Source organism: Oncorhynchus gorbuscha, linkage group LG14 (assembly GCF_021184085.1).
Source record: "Oncorhynchus gorbuscha isolate QuinsamMale2020 ecotype Even-year linkage group LG14, OgorEven_v1.0, whole genome shotgun sequence".
Lineage (NCBI taxonomy): Eukaryota > Metazoa > Chordata > Actinopteri > Salmoniformes > Salmonidae > Oncorhynchus > Oncorhynchus gorbuscha.
In genome coordinates, this window is record NC_060186.1 from 49,609,616 (window position 1) to 49,633,052 (window position 23,437).

Consider the following 23,437-nt stretch of genomic DNA (forward strand, 5'->3'; position numbering starts at 1 on the left):
TTCAAATGATGCCTAATCCCCTGCGTGTACAGACTTATTTACAGGCTAAGATGTCTAAGCTTGCTCCGGCCTCTGCAGGGGATCGGGGACGGGGCGGACTGGGGCTGCCAGGTCTCTATGAAGGGATCTATTCAGACAAGGCCTTTCCCAGCACACCTTTTGGGAGACAACAGCTCAGTGGGAGACCCAAAATGTCGTTCAGCAGGGGAGGAACAATGGGATGATGATCTCTGGCCTACGATTAAACATTTGTTTTACCTGAATGTGGTCAACTTTGAGTCGGCTGGCATTGCAAATATTGGCAATAAGAGTTCTGAATCATCACTGAAACATATACACAACTGATGGGCGAATGAATTGATGATGAATGCATTCTGATGCCTTTTACTAAATCGCATTGATGGAATAAATGGAAAATCTACATGTGTGCAGTTCTGTAACTACAGTTTGAAGAGACTACACGTGTAATGACTACTCGTGACCAGCAGAGGCAGCCCACTATGATGAACCAAAGAAAAGCGCACACCTGTGGCCAAACCTTTTTCATCTCGCTCGTTCGTCATGAGCGATCGTCATTCACTCACGTCAGTCACGTCACCGATAGCTCACGCCAATGTAAGTACACCTACTTCACAACAACAACAACAATGCTTTCGCAAAAATAAACCATTTCATAACCTTTACACAGTGATGCTTCTGTTTCTATTTCATCTCTCACTAATACTACCGTTCTGGTATTACAGCGAAGTGTCCTCGCCGAGGCATGCGGAAACACAGGTGTCCAATTACACTAGCCACCGTCAGCGTGACTGCGTGTCAGAAGGCCTTGACGACTCTAGCTCTGGCACCACTGGCAAAGGAGACGTACGAAACCAAATGATCGGATTAGAATAATAAGCATCGCCCACTTAAAAATTCCCTATCACTCCAAGAGGACACGTGTTGACAAGAGTACTGAATCATTCATTCCTTCCAATTAGTGACATGACGGGCCACGGGTTTCATTAGCCATACAGAGAGAAAAGGAGGCAGAAAAAAAAATGCAAACGAAATACTTACAAATACAGCATTGGCAGAGAAAGAAAGGGAGGCGAGCTTATTGAATCAAATCCCATTGCAAAAAGGCGGATAAATAAAGTATCTGAAGAGCGAAAGGAAGGAGAGAGAGGCGGCGAGGGGAGAGAGAGTACACAGAGGCAACACTAGCTACTACATGGCAATTTGATACCCACAAAGTATCTGGCACCGAATCTAGTCCGGCGTCTTTAGCTTTCAAAGCCTCCGCTCTCATCAATCAACATGCATTCGGAATATTTCACATCCGTTTTCAGTCATTTACAGCCAATGTAGCCATCTCGCATGGTGGACCTGGCGTGCCTCCAGGGTTGTGAAAAAACAACAACTCTGAACATTGCTGGGGAAATAAAAACCTGCCTCCACTTATGTTACAGGCTGCAGCAACGACAGCAGCAGCTATTAGCAGGACTCTGAGGATAAAGAACCAGGCTATCACCCTTGTTCCTGTGTTTCAGACTTTCAGAGGTATAGCTCGGGGCAGTTTGGGTTGTCACCCAGAAATTCCCTCACCGAGAACCCATACTTAGGGGTGGGAGGATTGGGTTGTCAGGCCAGCTTTAGATGGCGCAGAGTGATGTGCTGCTATCCTACTGGGCCCCTCTGGCGTACACAGCCACACACATTGCATTTGTGCCCCAGTCTCCACTCCTGAGTCCCGGTCAAGACCGATAAATCAGTGGCCTAGCCTAGTCGCCTTCCCCAAAGTCTTAGACAAAGATCCACGGTCCAGCGCTACTCGACCCCATTGCTAAGACAAGGCCTCATTACCAGTGCACAAACGACCACTGTCTCGCGTGTGTATGTGCGTGAGTGTGTGCGTGCCAGCATGTATGTGAGTTTTAAGACCCCATCCCAGGTTGGGGGAACACAAGGGCAGAACGGGCTGTAGGTCTTCCTGCCCATCTCCTCCTTAACCATCCATTCTCATTACAGAACTGGCTACTTGAGAGTCTTTCCTATCAGCTGTAAATTTGACTGTGAGAAAGGTGTAATGATCTTTAGTGACTTGCTATCACTTCATAATTTACACCAGGGGGAAAAAAAGTATTGACCTGTGAAATGAACCACCATTTTCTCGTCATGTTGCATGACCATGCATGATGACATTATACAATACAATTAGCTTAGCAGTTTTATTGTCCAAAACGGAGCAAAATGAATTGGCCGTAAAGAAGGAAAACATAATAAACAAGAAATAAATTCAATGATCCAGCTGACATTTGGAGAACTAGGCATTTGCCTACTTTCACAATTGGACGCATCACAATCAACATGGCATTTGAAAAATGTGAATATGCACAAATGAATCCCTATTTATATGGAATCAGTTCATTGCCCATATGCCCTCTCAATAATAATTATTTTAATAATTAAACTTCTATAATTTATAGTCTTTAATATCCTTTTCCAGACCCTGACTAATTTGAGAATCTAATTACAAGCGGGGAAGAAAATTACAATTCCTTCTTGGCTTAAAGACCATCAAGCCTCAACAGTCCAGTGAACAAGAGACATACAGCCAATAGGTCCATCTCCATATCAGTGCTACAGAGGCCTTGGTCCATATGTATCAAATGTAGGAGAGCTGATCTAGGATCAACCCCCCCACTCTCCATGTAATCTTATTTATTGTGATCTAAAAGTCAAAACTGATCCTAAATCAGCACCCCTACTCTGAGACGGTTCATACAAACGGACCCAGATGGATAGGTAATGGAGCGATGTAGTGGCTCTGTGTACCTGATACTCGTTGGGCCAGAAGGTACTGACGGCCAGCTCAGCGCGGAGCCATTCCTTCCCGGTGTAGCTGGTCACATTCCAGATGGGATTAGCCATGGGACCTTTGTTGACCTTCACCAGGATGTTCAGCGTCCCGGGGCTGGAGCCATCTTGGGTGTACAATAAGTAGCTGAAGTCAATACAGTGGGTGTCGTTTTCCTTCATTACTGGCAGCTGAATGCGGGCCTTCTCTCCGGCGTCGTGCTGGGAGGAGTCCACCATCATGTAGGAACCTGAGCAGGGATAGAAGAGAATAGAAGAGTAGAGGAGAGGAGAGGAGAGGAGAGAAGAGGAGCATTAGAGGACATGGAGATAAGAGGGGCCTAGAGTCAGACTCTCAGCAGCTAAGGTTCTCAACTCTACTGTAAGTGCTCCAATGTTTCTTAGCAACATTTTTGGGTAAAGACCAAACAAATAGAAATGCTTCAATTAAAGGACATGTTAATTGATTAACTACAGTTAGATCCAATAAATGAAAAATAATATGATCATTTTGGGGAAATTGCCATGTAGAGTTCAGTGCAGGTCATTTAGTATTGGTTTAACAAACAAATATCAAATTCATTTCCTATTTGAATCTTTATTATGCATGATTTAAATCCATTTTGCTCATGTGTTATTCCCTTAAGCAAGACATCAGGCCTAGCCAAAGCCTCACTTCACAACCATTTGTCACAAAATCAGTACATCTGTTCACCATTTTCAGGCCTGCCAAAACAATGACTCGAATGTAACTAGAGTTCTGATGATTCATATTGTACAAGAACTCTGAACCATCGTTGTGTACTCAGCTCCAAGCAAAGAAGAAGTTCTAAGAAATATTTTAGGAACCCATCTGGCCGTGTTTATGTGTGCTGGGTATTTAATATAGAGGATTCGCTGTGAAGTAGGGGATATTTTCAAGGTGGTCAAATTCAAAGAAACCTTTGGAGTGCAACAGTATACATTTTCTTGACTTGTGGTACAACAGCTTTTTGGAAAATTGCATTTACGAATAGCTAATTGTTGAAATGTATATATTTCCAGACCTTTGAAATGGCCTGTGTTCAAAGGCGAGTCTTTGTCCTTGGGAACAAAGGGAGTTTGTCTGTTGGATGTTTGTTTCAGGGAAAAAAAGGTACAAAAAAAGCCTTCCTCCCCAAAACTAGGCAGTTCACCCTTCCCAATGTTCTGCTCCCTCCCCCACCGGACAGACCAGGGCCAGGCAGTGTATTTTTCACCCTCCCCCACTAACCCCTCCTCCCACCTCCCTGCTGAACCCTTCCAAGCTAGGCAGTGTATTTCTCCCCCTCCCCCTCTAACCCCTCCTCCCACCTCCCTGACGAACCCTTCCAAGCCAGGCAGTGTATTTTTCACCCTCCCCCACTAACCCCTCCTCCCACCTCCCTGACGAACCCTTCCAAGCCAGGCAGTGTATTTTTCACCCTCCCCCACTAACCCTTCCTCCCACCTCCCTGACGAACCCTTCCAAGCCAGGCAGTGTATTTTCACCCTCCCCCACTAACCCCTCCTCCCACCTCCCTGACGAACCCTTCCAAGCCAGGCAGTGTATTTTTCACCCTCCCCCACTAACCCTTCCTCCCACCTCCCTGACGAACCCTTCCAAGCCAGGCAGTGTATTTTTCACCCTCCCCCACTAACCCTTCCTCCCACCTCCCTGACGAACCCTTCCAAGCCAGGCAGTGTATTTTTCACCCTCCCCACTAACCCTTCCTCCCACCTCCCTGACGAACCCTTCCAAGCCAGGCAGTGTATTTTTCACCCTCCGCCACTAACCCTTCCTCCCACCTCCCCGAACCCTTCCAAGCCAGGCAGTGTATTTTTCACCCTCCCCACTAACCCTTCCTCCCACCTCCCAACCCTTCCAAGCCAGGCAGTGTATTTTTCACCCTCCCCCACTAACCCTTCCTCCCACCTCCCTGACAAACTCTTCCAAGCCAGGCAGTGTATTTTTCACCCTCCCCCACTAACCCCTCCTCCCACCTCCCTGACAAACTCTTCCAAGCCAGGCAGTGTATTTTTCACCCTCCCCACTAACCCTTCCTCCCACCTCCCTGACGAACCCTTCCAAGCCAGGCAGTGTATTTTTCACCCTCCGCCACTAACCCCTCCTCCCACCTCCCTGACAAACTCTTCCAAGCCAGGCAGTGTGTTTCTCATCAAGGTACAAAATAAACATGAGGCCTCAAAAAAAAAACGTGTCTGTTTCCCTCTCATGCATTAGTTCTTTACGAGAGCAAGATCATCAAGCTTTCACACAAAAAAAACTAAAGAAACGGAAAAAGAGCTAGATCCAAAAGCTGTTGGCAGTTCTATTACACACATCTATGATTTTATTTATTTATTTCACTTCCCCACTAAAGCTCAAACAAAGGACGTCCAAAGATGAACAAAATCCAGACTTATTTTTTCCCTATTAAAAATCCTTTGACTTTTTTTCCCAGAGAGGGCAATAATCGTACAGCAATAATAAAAATGGGAGAGATGGGAATTGTTTGCTCAACAGTACTTGAAATCAGCCTCGATTCATGTGGACTGAAAACAAACAAATTCACCACCTTTCTTCTGTTTATGCCTCCAAATTCCAACGTTACCATGATAGCCTATCTCTCTGAATCACACAGCCAGCCTCAAAGCATGATCCTCCTTTCAGACAAGGACAGGTTTGAAAACGGCCCATCATATTAACATACTGTACGTACATGTGCACTCCTTACATTCTGCATGTGCTCAATTACGTGCATTTAATATATGAACTCAGTTAGCCTACATGTATTTATTTCACAACCCCGCACTCTCAATAAGGTGAAAGGTGTGTTTAGAGCAACAGTGTTGAAAACCATTTCTGAGGTAGCCCTCGAAGCCATTTTAAAAAACAATACTAATTTAACTTGGCAAGTCAGTTAAGAACATACCAGTATTTACAATGACAGCCTTCTCCGGCCAAACTCCCCCCTAAACCGGACGACACTGTGCCAATTGTGCGCCGCCTTATGGGATTCCCAATCACAGCTGGTTGTGATACGGCCCAGGATCGAACCAGGGTATGTAGTGACGCCTCTAGCACTGAGATGCAGTGTCTTAGACCCCTGTGCCACTTGAGAATCACCTCAGGAAACACCTCAGGGAACCAATTTCTGCCCATTTCATAGCCACTGGTCTCCAATCTGCATCACAAAGACTATTTCCCAGAGAATGTGAGCAGCTTTTTACCCCTATGGCCCTTCCTCGTTGTGATAATTGTTGGTTAAACACCTGTTTATCAAACCAGGTCCTAAACGACCTGGCGATCAGGGTCAGGGATAATGAGGCTATGTGAAATGACCAGATGGGGTTTCACTGTATCATATTACTCATGAATGGCCTCTTGTGTCTCAATGCAAATTGGTAAGGGTCTTGTAAATATGTTGTCTGTTTTATGGTTGATTCCATATTTGGTGTCGGGAGAACCATGATATCCATGACAAACCAAGATCAAGCAAGGGTTAGTTTTTCTCCAATGTGTCTCACCAAAGGCTAAATCTGTTAAATCCATCAATGACGTCAAGGCCAGAACCCTTCTCAGATTCATAAGCAGTGTTCTAGGATGCAGCTGGGTCCACTCTTAAACCACAGCTGAAAACACCAGAAACCAGGCCTCCCCTCAAATACCGCTTTACGACAGATTACAAATTTCTCCCCAAAAACAACAACCTGCAATTAAGGTCGGGCCAAACCCTGGTGTTAAGTTGAGTACAGTGGTGCACTGCCACAAAACACTGGCTTCTCTACAGTGTTTGGGGAGCAAGTGCCACAGACTAGTGCTGTGGTGGTATTCCTCTGCATAGCTCCAGAACATTGGATCTGATAAAGCTCTTGGCCTGGGGAACAGGGGAAGGCCTAAGCCTGTTATCTCACTCAGAGCTCCAATCCTTAGGGCTCTCCCTTTCTCTCACGAACCCAGCCTGCTATCAGTCTACATCAACATGGGCCAAATAAACTAGGCTGAAATATGAGATTCTCAAAAGGCGGGGGGGGGCATTGACAGCTGTGATGATTTCCCTCTCTGGACCAGTGGCTGATTACATTCTTGATCATAATTCAACATTACACAAATAATTAATTTATGTAAATTCAATTTACTTTGAAAGTAGTTTAAGAAGTGTGAGCCAACGGGTTTATAAAATTGTTTTTTAATGCATCACGTTAAGACTTAAGCAAACAAGCACATCATCACTCATATCCGACCCGACACAGACTTTTCAGAATTGAGCTGCAGATCAAAAGCAGATGCCTGGTGCCGTTTGTAGTGAAACCCGATAGCCATGCAAAAGCAGAGCCACTTTGTTCGAGCGAAACGAACACAATCTCCTCTCCTCTTTCTATCAATGTATACAGTTGATCACGAGTCGTAGAAGCAGTGCGAGAGGGGAGAAGAAGAAAAAGACATGTTTGTCTGGAACAAAGGGAAAGCAGGCTAGAAGTCTCTCTGTTAATGCCAGAGCGATCAGATTGCGAGGAAGACCCAACTAAACTCCTAATAGGCCATATCGCCTGATTCAGACAGGCTTTTTAACACCAGGGAGAGGGAGCTGTGTTTATTTTATGCATCTGGGTTATTCTAATATGGTGATTGGCAGTGTTTGGGAAGCTGCTCTGAAAATGTAGTTTATAGTTACCAACTACTTCACACTGGAAGAAGTTAATCTACCCTTAAGAAAAATACAGCTTACTTAATAGAAATGACGATTATGACATTTCAGATTAAGATATGATAGACTACAAATTGCAAGAACAGATCACTCTGGAGTCAGATGTTAACAGAATGTGTCATTTATCCTATTCAACACAAAAGGAGAGAACTAGGCTCACAAGTGAAAATTAGGCAGGTCTGATGTCGAAAAAGAAAGGCCTACTTCACCCATATTTGATTTTAGCAACAAATCAGAGTGTGTAGTTTCAGTAGTTAGCTGCACCGCTATATGGCAGAAAAGTAACTATTAAGATTTGAATTTAGTTCAACTACCACCAAGCTACAGCAAAATGTTATTAAATTACTAGTTAAACTAAATTCACTACTTCCCAACACTGGTGATTGGCAACGGTGTTTAATCAAGAGCTGAAACTAATGACGGTGGAGCCGGAGCTGGAGCAGTATAGGAGAGACAATGACGGATCCTCACATCACTCCTCCACAACAAACCAACCTATCACACACACACACACACACACACACACACACACACACACACACACACACACACACACACACACACACACACACACACACACACACACACACACACACACACACACACACACACACACACACACACACACACACACACACAGAGGTTTCACAGATCTCTACAATCCACTCCTGTCATACATCGATCCCTTAGACAAACAACCGATGATCCCAGCCAAAAACAACCCAAGCAAACCATTCTGAAACAAGAGGAAAACTCTAACCCCTTTCTTTTGGTGGGCTTGGTACATTTGTAAGGATCTGATGTGAGCGCATCTAATGTCATTGGATCTGATGTGAGTTTGAAACAGAGGAAGTAGAATGTCGGGGGAAGTGTCATTTTAATGACCATATGGAATAAGTTCATTGGGTGACTAGAGCCTACAGAAAAGGTAAATACAATCTTTCAAGGAACTCCAAGATGATGACTACACACAACAACTAGATGCCAGACCACAAACATAAATCCTGAAATGGGCATCTCCCAAAGGCTTATTAAAAGGCCCAACCACAGAGTTGGGCTGGGAAGTTACAATGAAGAGAGCAGGTGTTAAACAGACGATAGTACTTTACCAACACAACTACACACAAGCCCTCTGCAAACTGCAGACTCCTTACATTTCTACGACTTATTTTCTATCCTTCTATCCAATGTTTTGAAAAGCTTAGAGAAACAACAATTTGAGAAAGACTAAAAAAGGGTGAGAACATTGTTGCTAGATTTAGGCGTACAATACATGTACAATAAATGAATATAACAAGTCATTTCCCCTGCCGGTACGCAACTGGGGGGTGAAACATAACGCCAACATTCTGGATCATTTCCTTTCCTATTACTTTACAATTACTCATCCAAAGGCAGAGCATTAAAGAAAGGAATATATATATTTTTAAATATGGCTTTTAGAGTAGATGTGTTTCCTACACATCAACGTCAGGTATCCAGAGGATGAATGCAGTCCACAAGATGGCTGTCATCAGATTCATGCCAGTCCACAAGATGGCTGTCATCAGATTCATGCCAGTGCACAAGATGGCTGTCACCCATCATGGCCTCAACCGCTGACAGAACAGTCTTGTGAGTTACAAAGGAAACAGAGAGAGAGCCTGATATGCCAAAACAACAACTCCTGCATGGCATAAAAATCATGGCAATTCAAACCCTGCTATTCCCTATTAGGACTCTCTAATCTAACAGTGAAAAGAAGAAAAAAAAATCCGGCTTCACCTTGTTATACACTGCCCTGCCCCACATTAGTGATCAGCCTCTACTGATTGGCAGGAGAGGTGTAGGCCTAACCAAGAGCGCTGGTACTCAGAGAGAGAGGCGTGAGGTTTGACACACTGGTGCAGTCAGTGCCGTACACCCACTCAGCCTTTCCAATGGGAGGCTTAATAGACCAACAGGGCCTGACACTGGCACTGGGCCAAGCAAGTCTGAGCCAAGCCTAACCCCACCAGGACCAAATTATAAGCACAGCTCCAAATGAATATTGATCGAGGGAGTCTCAAGCATTTGTTCTACAGTGTTGAGAATGCCGTTTAGAAAAGTGTTCTTGGACTGAACCTTTCCCAAAATGTCAATCAAACATGGTTTCAGAGATAAGGAACGGGAGGTTTCTGCAGGGTAAATAGCACTTGTTATCTTGTCATGGAAACTCCCTGATGGGTCTGCTTTTCATCCTCCCTGGCTGAGAAAGTATGTTAAGCTACTTTATGATGAAGCTTATTCCATTTGCGGGATCTGGTTGCTAGCTGGGAAACATTGGAGGCTGATCAAATCATGCTGGAGCTCTATTTGTTTTGTTGGAGGGGGGGGGGGGTAGACAGTGGTCCTGCAGTCAACCCCATGTCCTTTCACCCATTAAAATGGAGGATCTCAGCTATATTGTACTTAGTCAGTACACGGGTCCCTCCTAACCTTTCCAAGACGAGCTGTATAGAAAGGTAAGGCTTTATTTCCGCTCACAAGACAATCATTCCATCTGCTTTCATTCACTTTTGAAGTCATGATCAATGAAGCAATCACTTTATTTCATTATCACTGCCGTTGCGTGTTTTCAAACAATAGCGAGGCCCGTTAATGGAGCTAATTCCCATTGGAATGGAATCTCATCCCTCCTCTTTAGATTAAAAGGAACATCTGCTATACTGTTCGCCGTTCCATCTCTACCTGAAAAACTCGATAATTCATCATAACTGACATACAGTAAAACTGGCACCAAGGAACAAATGAAAACAACAAAAAACATTGTTGGAGGATGACAGAGTAAAGACAAAATCTCCTCAGCGCCAAAACTATCAGTGTTTGACATGTGGCTATGCTATTGTGATTTTCTCATGCCATCTGTTAAAACCTCTCTAGGGTATGTGGGAAGTTAGCGTCCCATCTGGCCAACATCCAGTGAGATTGCAGAGCGCCAAGTTCAAATACAGAAATGATCATTCTAAAAATTCAGAAAACAAAACATATTTTACATAGGTTTAAAGATTAACTTCTTGTTAATCCAACCACGGCGTCAGATTTATAAAATGTTTTTCGGGGAAAGCATACCTAGCCCAGAATATACCTAGCCCAGAACATAGCCCAGTTGACAAATTATTACAAACAGTAAACAGCCAAGCAGAAGCCTTACAAAACTCAGAAATAGAGCTAAAATGAACCCCTTACCTTTGATAATCTTCACATGGTGGCACGCAGACATTAATTTACTCAATAAAATGTTCCTTTTGTTCAATGAAGTCTCTTTATATCCAAAAACCTCTGTTTTGTTTGCGCGTTTTCTTTAGTAATCCACAGGCTCAAACACAGTCAAAACAGGCAGACACAAAATCCAAATTGTATCCGTAAAGTTCACAGAAACATGTCAAACGATGTCTATATTCAATCCTCAGGTTGTTTTTAGCCTAAATTATCTATAATATTTTAACCGGACAATAACGTCATCAATATAAAAGGGAAACAAGAAACACACTCCCTCGGGATTGTTCAAAAGCTCTGTGACACGTCAGCGTCCACTCATTCAACTAGTCTTACTCCCTCATTTACAAGAATACAAGCCTGAAACAATTTCTAAAGACTGTTGACATCTAGTGGAAGGCATAGGAACTGCAAACTGAGTCCTAAGTCAATGGATACTGTAATGGCATTGAATAGAAAACTACAACAAAAAAATCAAAAATACTTCCTGAATGGATTTTTGTCAGGTTTTCGCCTGCCAAATCAGTTCTGTTATACTCAGACACAATTTTAACAGTTTTGAAAACTTTAGAATGTTTTCTACCAGTTATATGCATATCATTTCTTCTGGGCCCGAGTAGCAGGCCATTTAATTTGGGCATGCTTTTCATCCAAAATTCCGAATGCTGCCCCCTACCCTAAATAGGTTAAACACTACAAGTGCAATGTAGTTCTAGCACATAATAATCCTCCTCTAATTTCTTACCTCACAAAAGACAATGTAAATATTTAAAAATAAGTTTAAACCAGATACCTCTGGTTTCCGGTCAAGTCGTGTCATAAAAAGTGCCACCCTGAAGAAGGCAGAGGTGATGCCGAACCGTTGGTGGTTTACCCAATAAATAACAGGGAGTTTATATACAGAGAGAGAGAGCGTGCGACTCTATCTTTATAGCTTACAGTAAAAAAACAAAGTACCCAGCCATCAATTTTGGGCCAAACAAATGCCGCCTCATTGTGTAACATTGTAATGGGACACAACCTTTTTCAGACAATCTGCTGATGACCTTTTCTGTTTCCTTGCATGATTAATTACCTAATTTCTTACTAAATTGGGAGATTTTGCTGAAAGTGAAATGCTTTAAATTCCTACCCATATCAATCCTGTCTAAAAAAACAAGTGATTAAACTGTGTAGAGGTGAATGGACAAGGTCACAGGGCCCACGTCTCCACTTACCACACTGCTTTCCCTGATCTTAGTTAAAAACCTTAATTGTGTTGGACAATCTTCAAACCTAAATATACATTTTTTTCGCTGCCCAGCACAAAGCTTTTTTTCTCTCCTCGGGAAATTAAATGACTTACTTCTTTCTTATAATTTGCGAAACGTTGGAACTAAGACTGTATTTTGGGGTAGTAACAAAGATGGAGAATAAGACGCAAGGCCCTGAAATGAATTTCCTTCTACCTATTGTCATGACGTTGGCCTGGGGGTAGGTTTATGACAGTCATAAATACCTCTTCCCCCCTTTTTCCTCTCTCTCTATCCTACTGATGTTACATTTGCAAAACCCTTGGTTAACATAGAAATTCTGGGAACATCAGAAGGTCAATTGAAGGTATGTGGTGGTACTTAATGAATATGATGTCAGTTCGGTTGTCATCTGGGACATTCTCATCAATGATAAGATGACAAACTCTACAGTGGAAAGTCTACACAGAGTTATCGGATTCACATGGAATTGTTGTTCAATTTAAATGTTTGAATATGAAATTATTTGTGATGGGATGAAATGTGATTTTAGCTTCTAAAATGTGAGATTTGGGTTTTCATAAGATTGGGCTCTGCTCAATCAGGGGCCCACCCCTGTGAAGGGACATGAGCTATACAACTTTTCAAACATGCCCTCCTCTCCCTTCCTATATAAAGCCTTGACGACAATATAACCATCTGTTCCGAGGACGTGAGGACGACGGTCCGATGTCAGAATGGTTCAGATAATAACGACATGACGAAGCCAACATCAGCGTGAGCTTTGGTTGAGAATGGTATGAACTTTGAACTCTTATTCATTACCGAAGTGATACCTCCTAGCCTTTGAATTAGCAACAGCCGCTGCAAACGTGGGTTAGGAAGGAACAAACAGAGTATCCCGTCTACCACACACTGTATTTGTATTACCACAACATATTCAATTTACCAGCAGAGACATTCTTCAAAGGACAAAGGATTCGGTTGGGCAACACGGCCTTCCATCTACCACCAACCTACCGAAACACAGCTCAGAGTAAATATTTATTGCATTTTCCTTTTCCAAATGGGCGGTAATTTAAAATGCATAAGATACTGTATTTACGATAGCACAGCTTCGCCCTTTGTTCCTCAGTTTTCGCACTCTTTCACTCAAACCCAGCCCCTTTTCTTTTGTGTAACCAGCTGTCATATGTATTTTCCGCCCGCTAGGGACGTTTTCCTTTATGACGTCATTTGTAATCAAGTTATGATTTAAATATGTGTATGTGTAATTAGTTCGGTATTTAGTAAATAAATAATTAAACCCAATTTTGTATTACTGATTCAACTTGTTAGCCAGGGTTCGTGCAGATAACCAAGAATTGACAACTTTCAGATGACTGAATTAAGATGACGATTAATATTAACTGCTATTGATGTAAAATATTACTAGGTCTGTAAGAGTTTATTTGGAAGATAACAGCTCTATAAATATTATTTTGTGGTTAATTACATTTACATGATTAGCTCAATCAGGTAATATTAATTACGGAGAAATGATTTTATAGAATAGCATGTCATATCACTTAATCCGGCATAGCCAAAGACACGACACTATCCATCGTTTCACCTTCCTTCCTTGTCTCCGAAACGAGCAGCTGTCTGCAGTTCCCTCATTAGCTCCTCCACTTACTCTGGTGAGTTTACACATTAGCCCAATATTCTTTGTCGCTTGTTTTTACGATGGAAGCACTAAATAGATTACATCTGTGGCTAAATGTGCAGGGCAAAGTTAACTGTGTTGCTTTTGTTTCAGCTTTTGGCATTTACACTGGAGAGGAGAAAAATTAGTCTAAAAAATGTTTTTTTTTACATAGCAGGTGTTGGGAACCTGGTGTAGTGGCCTTGGTCATGTTTGCTAACACATTGCAGGGAGGGGACAGCGTCCATTAGGTTCATGTACATGGTGGCAGAGAGTCTCACCTTGAGGTAGTTCAGACGATAAGTATGGCACTTCCTGCGCGCTGACATGGGTCCAGTCAAAGTCATCGTAGGGATCCTGCTGGTAGTCACACTGGGCTGGGCCATCGTCAAACGTACAGCCACCTGGAAGGACAAAGAGAAAAACATGAGGTCATTTTTTCAGCTAATTCCATATTGCCGGTTAATAACATTGTGCCCTTTATTAATTTACTAATGAATTACCACCAATTGCAACAGGTGAGCCCAGTGGTACCTCTGATCACCAGCCAGGGCAGTATAGGCCTTCCTTCCTACTGAGAGTCTCCTCCATTGGGTAATGCAGCATGTGCTAAGCTCTGACAACTGAGTAGGCAAGAGGAGGCCATGCCACCAGACAGCTCAGTCACACAGTGCTCCCCTTTTTCAGTTTCAGGCTTAACTCAGAGCCAGTCATTTGTGAGATGGTGTGCATAAACAAAGGCCCTCCTGAGGCCCTACCTGGAAGTCGACATGTCACAGGGCCTGACCAGAGCAGAGAGGAGAGACAGGCCTCTAATGACTTTGACATGGATGCCTAATACGTGTAGCCAATTCCACCTGAGGTCACTGGTGACTTATGGGAGGAGATACTCATTCCAGGTCCTCTGGATGAATTATTGGTTGTTGAGAAAGAGCTTCTCAGTTTTAAGAGAAAAGGGATTGTGTTCAGCAGTATTCTTCCTCTTGAGTTTTCTAGCAAGCTATGTATATGAAATGCCAGGTCTATATTTAATGGTCAAATTTGAACACGGTTAATTGTAGGTTAAAATCCCAATGACCGGAAAGGCGCATATAAATGACCTGTACCTCTCTGCTCATTACCAAGAGAAAGTTCTTCACAAATGGAAAAAGGTCACCCTATCTGGGTACAACCGCTGATCTTTCAAACCTCTGAGTGATGGCACACAGAAATATCATAATTTGCATTTTAAATTCCAGGACAAAGGTAGATGCTAATTAACACTGGCTACCAGAGGGTTGTAGCTAAAATAAATAATATTCAAATCCCCCACAGGATGATACACTGTGTTGTCTAAGATAGCATAACCTCAAAAGCATCTACATTGAACACAAACACCAGTAATTACAGAGGAAACATCAAGTGGGCACTCGGTATTGCAGCTGACTCATATTTCCAATGGTTAATTAAAGCGCGGTGGAATAAGCCCAAAACATAGACTAGAATTGAAACTACATCTTAGAATTGAGAACAAATCAAACTACAGTCACTTCCAGGCAGGGTGTCCCTGGACAACATATCCTGAGTAATACAGGAATTTAACATTGACAGAGAGCAAAATCACATTACTGACTGAGTGATTCAGAAATAAAGGGATTCTTCAGGATTTTGGCAATGAATCCCTTTATCTACTTCCCCAGAGACACATGAACTCATAATAGCGTAATGGTAATGACTGGAAGTCTATGGTAATAATTAACATGCTAGTTAGCAATTGCGCTAATACTAGTTAGCAATTGCGCTAATACTAGTTAGCATCTTCCTCAAACTGAATGCAGACACATTAAAATGGTATCCACGAGTTCATCTGACTCTGGGGGAGTGGATAGATAAAGGGCTTAATTGCTAAAATCCCGAAATATGCCTTTACTAACTTTCTGTCAACTTAGAGCTGTTTAATCCCCAGTTTTGAAGGTGATGACTCAACACTGGACAGCTACCGTAGATCAAATACATGCAAATGCAAACGCCTTGCAGCACCGAAAACCATTTATCACTTATAAGAATATCCTTCCATTTCTACCAATCTTGCTCAGCTTCAATATGCAAATCTGAATAGCTGCAACTGACAAAATAAAGGCCCTTGTTGCACCAGGGCTTCCTTTACTACATCAAAAACATGCGAGTCCCTCTTCCTGCCGCCTAGTGAATGTAACAGAGGCCTTGGTATGGTCTAGATTACTCCCAGCAACTGGAGAAGGCTTACCACAAGGAGTTACATTAATGCGATGCTTACTTCTCTTAACAGAAACGCCATTTACATTGCCGTACCTACATCTTTCCCTGAATGTAGTTGTTAAATCACTTCACCCCGTCACTGCAGCCTAATGTCACCAATAGTGAGATTAACACAATTCTCCCAAATACAGTACAACCCAAAAACGGCTGCAGGACATATAAACTCAGCAAACACTGCAGTGTAACGCATGAGTGCCCATGAACAAACTGGTTCGGTCATGAACATGGAATGTGCAGTTTTGCTATAACATTTCAGAGAAATACCTCCACTCAACATCTGTATATAAACCAATGTTACATTTTCCGTTACTGACAATCATTTCGTCCCTCTTCTGGATGAGTTTACATTTCCCGTGCAGGAATCTACTTTATGAGAGTACTATAGGTTGTAATGAGTTGGACTTCTCCATGAAAAGGGAGATGAGACGGCCTGTTGGATGCATGGCACTGAGGGACTAATGTGTGTGAAACTGTCTGCCCACACACACAGGCAGAGGCAGCAGAGCCACCCTCCAGCCCACGTCTTAGCAAACACCTTCTCCTCTCTCCTTTGTTCTGCCAGGAAAACCAGTCTGCCACCCCACAACACAATCTGCACGCACGCACACAGACAGTCTGGCAGTCCCTGGCACCTGTGCATCTCTGACCTGGGTATTCTGGTAGACTTTCATGCATTTATCATCTTTGTCTCGAGAAGTGTTGTTGTTTTCCGTTTAATTCAGTGACACTTAACTAAAAACTCCAGGAGCACAAAATAAAGCCCAACCATGTCAAATCAAGGTTTATTTGTCACGTGCGCCGAATACAACAGGAAAAGGTAGACCTTACAGTGAAATGCTTACTTTACAAGCCCTTAACCAACAGCACAGTTTTTAAGTTAAAAAAAAAGAAAAAAGGTATTAGGTAAATAATAGATAAGTAAAGAAAATGACATAAACAGCAATAAAGTAATGGTAGCGAGGCTATATACAGGTTGTACCGGTACGGTGTCAATGTGCGGGTGCACCAGTTAGTCGGCCTATTTGAGGTAATATGTACGTGTAGGATTAGTGAAAGTGACTATGCATAGATGACAAAACTGAGTTTGGACCGTCGGCAGTGGTGAACAAAGCTCAGGTAGAAAACACGTTAGTCACGGATGAGGGTAAAACAAAGCCTTTCAATGATAGTCACCTAGCCACTCGGCATTGCTTATGCAAGCACACATAACAGGTCAGTGGTGTTATAATTGCATTATTAGCGAGATAACAACTAGCCGCTGAAGAAATGAGTTGTAAAAATCCCCTCTGCCTGCAAGGACCCCGACGAGATGATTTGCATACTAATCTGAGGACTCAAATGTGGAAGTCTGCTAATGAAACAATAGTTTGTGCTTCATTTACATAATAAAATAATTATTGTGGCTGATAGACCTCACGGGCGAACATTGTTCATATCCCTGATAAAAGTGGGTTAACAGCTCTATCACAACGCATACATGAACTATAGCCGCTCAGCGCAGTTTGTGCGAGGGATATAGGAACAAACTGCTTGCAATTATTGGACAATGTAATACAAGCCTCATTATTGGGAATACATATTTTGGACCTATTAAAGGGACTAAGTAAATGCAGGGTTCAGCCAAACTGGGAAACATTCAGTGAAACAGTCAACCATCTTGTAATTATTTCCCATTAACATAGGGACGAGATATATAGCTCTTCCACTCAGACGTGCTTTTCATTGCTTTTGGAGATAAATGACTATTGATCTGCATTATATCTCTGAGAAGGAAATAAGTGGCATAGCATCTTTTCCACAAGCAAGTGCACTTTAAATAATATATTTCAAAAGGTATGCCCACGTGTACAATGGAATACACACCTTTCACAACTGTCTAGACCAGAGAAAGATAGTGGAAAAACACACTAGGAGTTGGTTTCTTGTGGTCAAGGATTATTCAACCATGGCTAGAACACAAGAAATCCAAGTCATTGTACCGAAAGTGCAGAAACCAATACATTTTGGCGAAGCCAAGAATGCTCATGAAGCTTACTGAAAACGTTATAAAAAGAATTGTTTAAGAAAGCCAACTAAGTGTAGAAAACGCAAACAGAAAATCAATCAATCATAAAAATCTGTTGAACTAAATTGAAAAATATGTATAATGATCTAATTTAGATAGAGAACAAATCAGCTCTGAAGTGTTCTTCTGAATAATTATGACACAGAGATTCAACTGAGGGTTAGTCATGGTAGAATGTTTTGTCAGATCCAACTACGATCAAAGCCCTTACAATCACATGGAGTACACTAAATATGGATACTGAAAAGTATACTAATGTGATGGTATCACAAAGTGGGGTCAATACGCTGTCAACTGGACAATTGGAACATTCCAAAAACAATGTTGACCTCAAAAAACAGAAGTTCACTGCTGTTTTGAACAAAACATACCTCAGTACTGCGCCATGAAAACAGTGAAAAGGCTTAGTCAACCTAACAAAAAGTTGAAAACTGGACACGAATCAATCTTCATTTAAAACACTCTCCAAAGCCCAGTGCCTGACTTTGAAAAACACCAAAAGGGCAGTATTTTATTTGATCAAATCCTGATTGCTGCCCCTGTTTTACATGAGAAAAGGTGAAATTGCTTAGAAATTATACAAGTCCTCATTTTTCTTCCATCCACAATATGCTTACTCTATATGCACTATATGGTCATTGAGCCTCGGCGCACTACACGTGCAGAGCTGACATCATCAAAAGGATGGCCCAGATAAAGGCAGGGAGAGCAGAGCACACCTCACCTCGCTTCTGTTAAACAAGAGCATGACATTGGCAGTAATTCATTATGCAGGGGATGAGATGAAGAAGGAATTCTATGCCACTGCCAAAGAAAAGGCCAATTAAAACCCATGAATGAAACCCTATTAAAGATTTTGTCCCCCCCAAAAAGCCCTGTTTCTCTTTTGGCCTTTCGTCCTCTATAGCCCTGTAGCATTAGCTGCAAGACAGGCCACAGTGCTTCACCCTCCGTTTCAGCTGAATCGGGAGATTTAATTCACTGTTAACATGATGCCTGTTTGCATCCTAACTAATGAGCACCTATTTTTTTCTCATTTTTGACCGCTTTCAGCTCCTCAGCTCTCCCCCTCTAATTCACCTTGTGTTGGCAGGATGATTGTGAAGTCCAAAATCCACTAAATCCATCCCGGTTTGCAATGCCACGCATTTAATACATATATATGCTACCACTTATCCTGCTGGCAGAAAGCGTACGGCTTCTCCCGGTTAATAAGGCAGAGTACTGGCCAGGCCTGTTCAGACACCACACACCATCACTGAGGAGGAGGAGTGGGATATGGCCTGGGCCTTCATGGCCACCACAGAGTCAAACTCACTTTTATCTGACAGTGACAGGGCCAATGAAGGCTCACAGCTGTAGTCAACTCCGAACCCCACAGTGCCCACTCTGCAGGGAGGCAAATGAGAACAGGCATGAAACCAACCTCGCCATGGGTTGATAGGCTCCAAAGGAAGTGACATCTCCAGAGTGGTGTGATGGCAGAGAAAGTCACAAATCACACGAGAGAGAGAGAGAAGAGAGAAGAAGAGAGAGAGAGAGAGCTTTCTGACCATATTATAGTGAGAGAAAAAAAAGTTATTCTCTCAGGGGTTAGAAATGTGAACATATTCACAGCGGACATTGAGGGGGAACAGCTCACTTCCTCAGCACCCCTAAGCCAACTGGCTCCAAGAACAATACTATAACAGTACAATAAGCAGCTGTAACTGGAAACCAACAGGCCCTCTGGAAGTGCCTGGGTTCATGAGTGCTTTACACGGAATGTTCTGCTGGACCATCTTTAACAGCCCATTTGTGTGCGTTAGTCTTCCAATTAAACATGAGGTGTTTCTTGTGGGAGACATTTTAAAACTAAATTAAGCCAGATAGGATGACAGCGAGGGTAGGGTTGCCGTTATCCTCTCTCACAAAGTACAACCTTGTGACAGAACACACGCTTCTATTGGAGAAAGCCCACTCCTTATTAATACCAGGGAACTTCAACCGCAGCCACATCTTCGGGAAATGACGGCATCGAGATGGCAACATGATGAAGAGATGATAACGGTCCCAATCAGTCACCTCACATCTTTTAAAACAAAGCACTCGTCTCCCATAGCCCTTGTTTATCCCTTCAGATCCTGCAAAGTTGCTTTGTGCATGTTTCTGCAGGATGTCTCTTCCTTCGGTTAACCTGTCCCTCCCAACACCTCCACCCCTCTTACGCAGCCTGTTATGAAGAACAAAGGAGAGTGAACCGGCAGCAGCGTATAATTATAGAGAAAGTGTGGGCTTCACTGTTCTCGTGTTCTTGGACACATATTGTGTGGATCCTGCTCTCCTCCTGGTTTGAAATGCTCTGTAGCTTTATCTAACAGCGAGGGCTGCACATTTTCCTTCTGTTTTTTTCCCCCCCACGGGGAGACAATAAGGCAGACGTTTTTGAGAAACAGGAAAATGTCAAGATTTGAATAGTAATAAAGATCCATGATATGGAGAAAAGAACCTTTCCATAAGCATTTGTCTGATGGCATAACCCCAGCACGTCTCCAGCCCGGTCTTGCTCTTTGCAAATGCTGGCTGAAGCCTCAGCGCAAACAAATCCAAAACGCTCACTTGGAAAGGCTGAGGGGGCCAGTAAGGTCGCTCACATTGTGTATAAGATATTTAACTTCATTTCAGAGAGGTGTTTACATTAGAGGAAAAGCTTCTGGGGGGGGGGGGGGGGGGTGATTTGGACTGTGGTCGGCCACAATCCACCTTTGCACAGCATTTCAAAGCTTTCGGGTGAAGAGTGTCTAGAGGTCTTCACCAATGGTGTAAAGTACTTAAGTGAAAATACAACTTTCCGTAAATTTTAAAAACAAGAAAATGGTGCCATCTAGTTTGCTTAATATAAGGAATTTGAAATGATTTATACTTTTACTTTTGATACTTAAGTACATTTTAAACCAAATACTTTTACTCAAGTAGAATTTTACTGGGTGACTTCTACTTTTACTTGAGTCCTTTTCTATTAAGGTATTTTTACTTTTACGGAAATCTGATAATTGGGTACCTTTTCCACCACTGGTCTTCACGGTTCTACCCAAACCAGATTAACGACCCAAGATTGGATCCAGCTTGGTGGCCACAGGTCTCGGATCTGTGTGACAAGATGTGAAATACCAACGGTATCCATAATTATATTTGAATAGTTTAGCTCCTTAACAACAATTGCACGTTTCATACATTTAAATGAATATCAGTGGGTCCGCTTTCATCAAACCAAATGTGTCAATATCATTTTGTGACAAAACGGCATATTCACTTTATGAAAACGAGCCACTGCATGTGACGTGGGGTAAAACAGGATACTTGTGGGAGAGGGGGACGCAGCGGAGAGAAAAAGTGAGAGCCCGTAGTCTATACACGGAGTGTATAAAACATCAGGAACAGCTTCCTCGTATTGAGTTGCACCCCTTTTGCCCTCAGAACAGCCTCAATTCGACGGGACATGGACTCACTACGGTTTCCAAAGCGTTCCACAGGATTGCTGGCCCATGTTGACTCGAATGCTTCCTACAGTTGAGTCGAGTTGGCTGGATGTCCTTTGGGTGGTGAACCATTCTTGATACGCACAGGAAACTGTTCAAGTGAGTTTCAGAAACATTAAGTTGTTCTTGGTTGATGTGAAGAAGAAACTGAAGGAGAGAGATTACAGGGAGGAAAAAAACATTTGTATTCGCCTCATTTATGCACATTGTGGATACAGAGGGGTAAAAGGTTACCCATATTTTTAAGACCTGAGCTATTTTATTCAATTTGCTAATTTATTTAGGCCATCTAATTTATTCATTTACGCTTGGCCTACTGTTTTTCTATTTTATTTGGGGTATTTTCTTTGTTAAAAATAACAGTTTGTTCATGTTTAATGACTCGAGTCAAGCGTGATATTTGTCAGCATAAAGATGAGTGACTCATTTATGCTCTAGTTGTGTGGCTTTCATTGAAAATAAATAAGTTGTACTATAATGCAGAGTTACCAACACATTCTTTCTGATCGTCTATAATAAAGATAATGTTTGACCAAGTTAATCTGCTCATGTTGTGTGTGAGGTAGACTAATAGCCATGGGTTTATCTACAGAAAATATTATAGCAGACAATATAGAATTATTACAGAAAATATGAATATTATATTACAAGCTTCCCATAATAAGTTGGGGGAATTTTGTCCCATTCCTCCTGACTGAGCTGGTGTAACTGAGTCAGGTTTGTAGGCCTCCTTGCTCGCACATGCTTTTTCAGTTCTGCTCACAAATTTCTATAGGCCTGAGGTCAGGGCTTTGTGATGGCCACATACCTTGAATTAGTTGTCCTTCAGCCATTTTGCCACAACTTTGGAAGTATGCTTGGGGTCATTGTCCATTTTGAAGACCCATTTGTGACCAAGCTTTAACTTCCTGACTGATGTCTTGAGTTTGAGATTGCTTCAAATGATCCACATCTTTTTCCTACCTCATGATGTAATCTAGTTTGTGAAGTGCACCGGTCTGTCTTGCAGCAAAGCACCCCCACAACATGATGCTGTCACCCCCTTGCTTCATGGTTGGGATGGTGTTCTGCGGTTTGCAAGCATCCCCCTTTTCCTCCAAACATAACAATGGTCATTATGGCCAACCAGTTCTATTTTTGTTTCATCAGACCAGAGGACATTTCTCCAAAAAGTAAGATCTTTGTCCCCATGTGCAGTTGCAAACCGTAGTCTGGCTATTTCCTGGCTATTCTATTTACAGGTTATGTCGATATAAGACTCGTTTTACTGTGGATATAGATACTTTTGAACCGGTTTCCTCCAGCAACTGGGATTTTCACTTGCAACAAAGTACGTTAATCTCTAGGAGACAGAACACGTCTCCTTCCTGAGCGGTATGACGGCTGCGTGGTCCCATGAGGTCGATACTTGCGTACTATTGTTTGTACTGATGAACGTGGTACCTTCAGGCTTTTGGAAATTGCTCCCAAGGATGAACCAGACTTGTGGAGGTCTACAATTGTTTTCTGAGGTCTTGGCGGATTTCTTTTGATTTTCCCATGATGTCAAGCAAAGAGGCACCGAGTTTGAAGGTAGGCCTTGAAATACATCCACAAGTACACCTCCAATTGACTCTAATTATGTCAATTAGCCCATCAGAAGCTTCTAAAGCCATTACAAGCTGTTTAAAGGCACAGTCAACTTAGTGTATGTAAAGTTCTGACCCAAAGGAATTGTGATACAGTGAATTATTATTAAGTGTGCAACGCTGTCATCAAGGTAGGGTGGCTACTTTGAAGAATATCAAATATATTTAGATTTGTTGAACACTTTTTTGGTTACTACATAATTCCATCTGTTATTTCAGAGTTTTGATGTCTTCACTAATATGTTACAA

At 42.4% G+C, this 23,437-nt stretch overlaps 1 protein-coding gene across 13 annotated transcripts in view; it reads right to left on the bottom strand.

Annotated features, from left to right (window-relative positions):
* ptprk (protein tyrosine phosphatase receptor type K) overlaps positions 1-23,437 on the bottom strand; it is a 144,440-nt gene that overhangs the window by 83,731 nt on the left and 37,272 nt on the right. For all 13 annotated transcript variants that reach the window (XM_046298263.1, XM_046298261.1, XM_046298264.1 and 10 more), the window contains exons 2-3: positions 13,982-14,104; positions 2,818-3,089 (exon numbers count right to left, since the gene is read on the bottom strand). In XM_046298263.1, the coding sequence (XP_046154219.1) occupies positions 2,818-3,089; positions 13,982-14,104 (395 nt within the window). The remainder of the gene's footprint in view (positions 1-2,817; positions 3,090-13,981; positions 14,105-23,437) is intronic.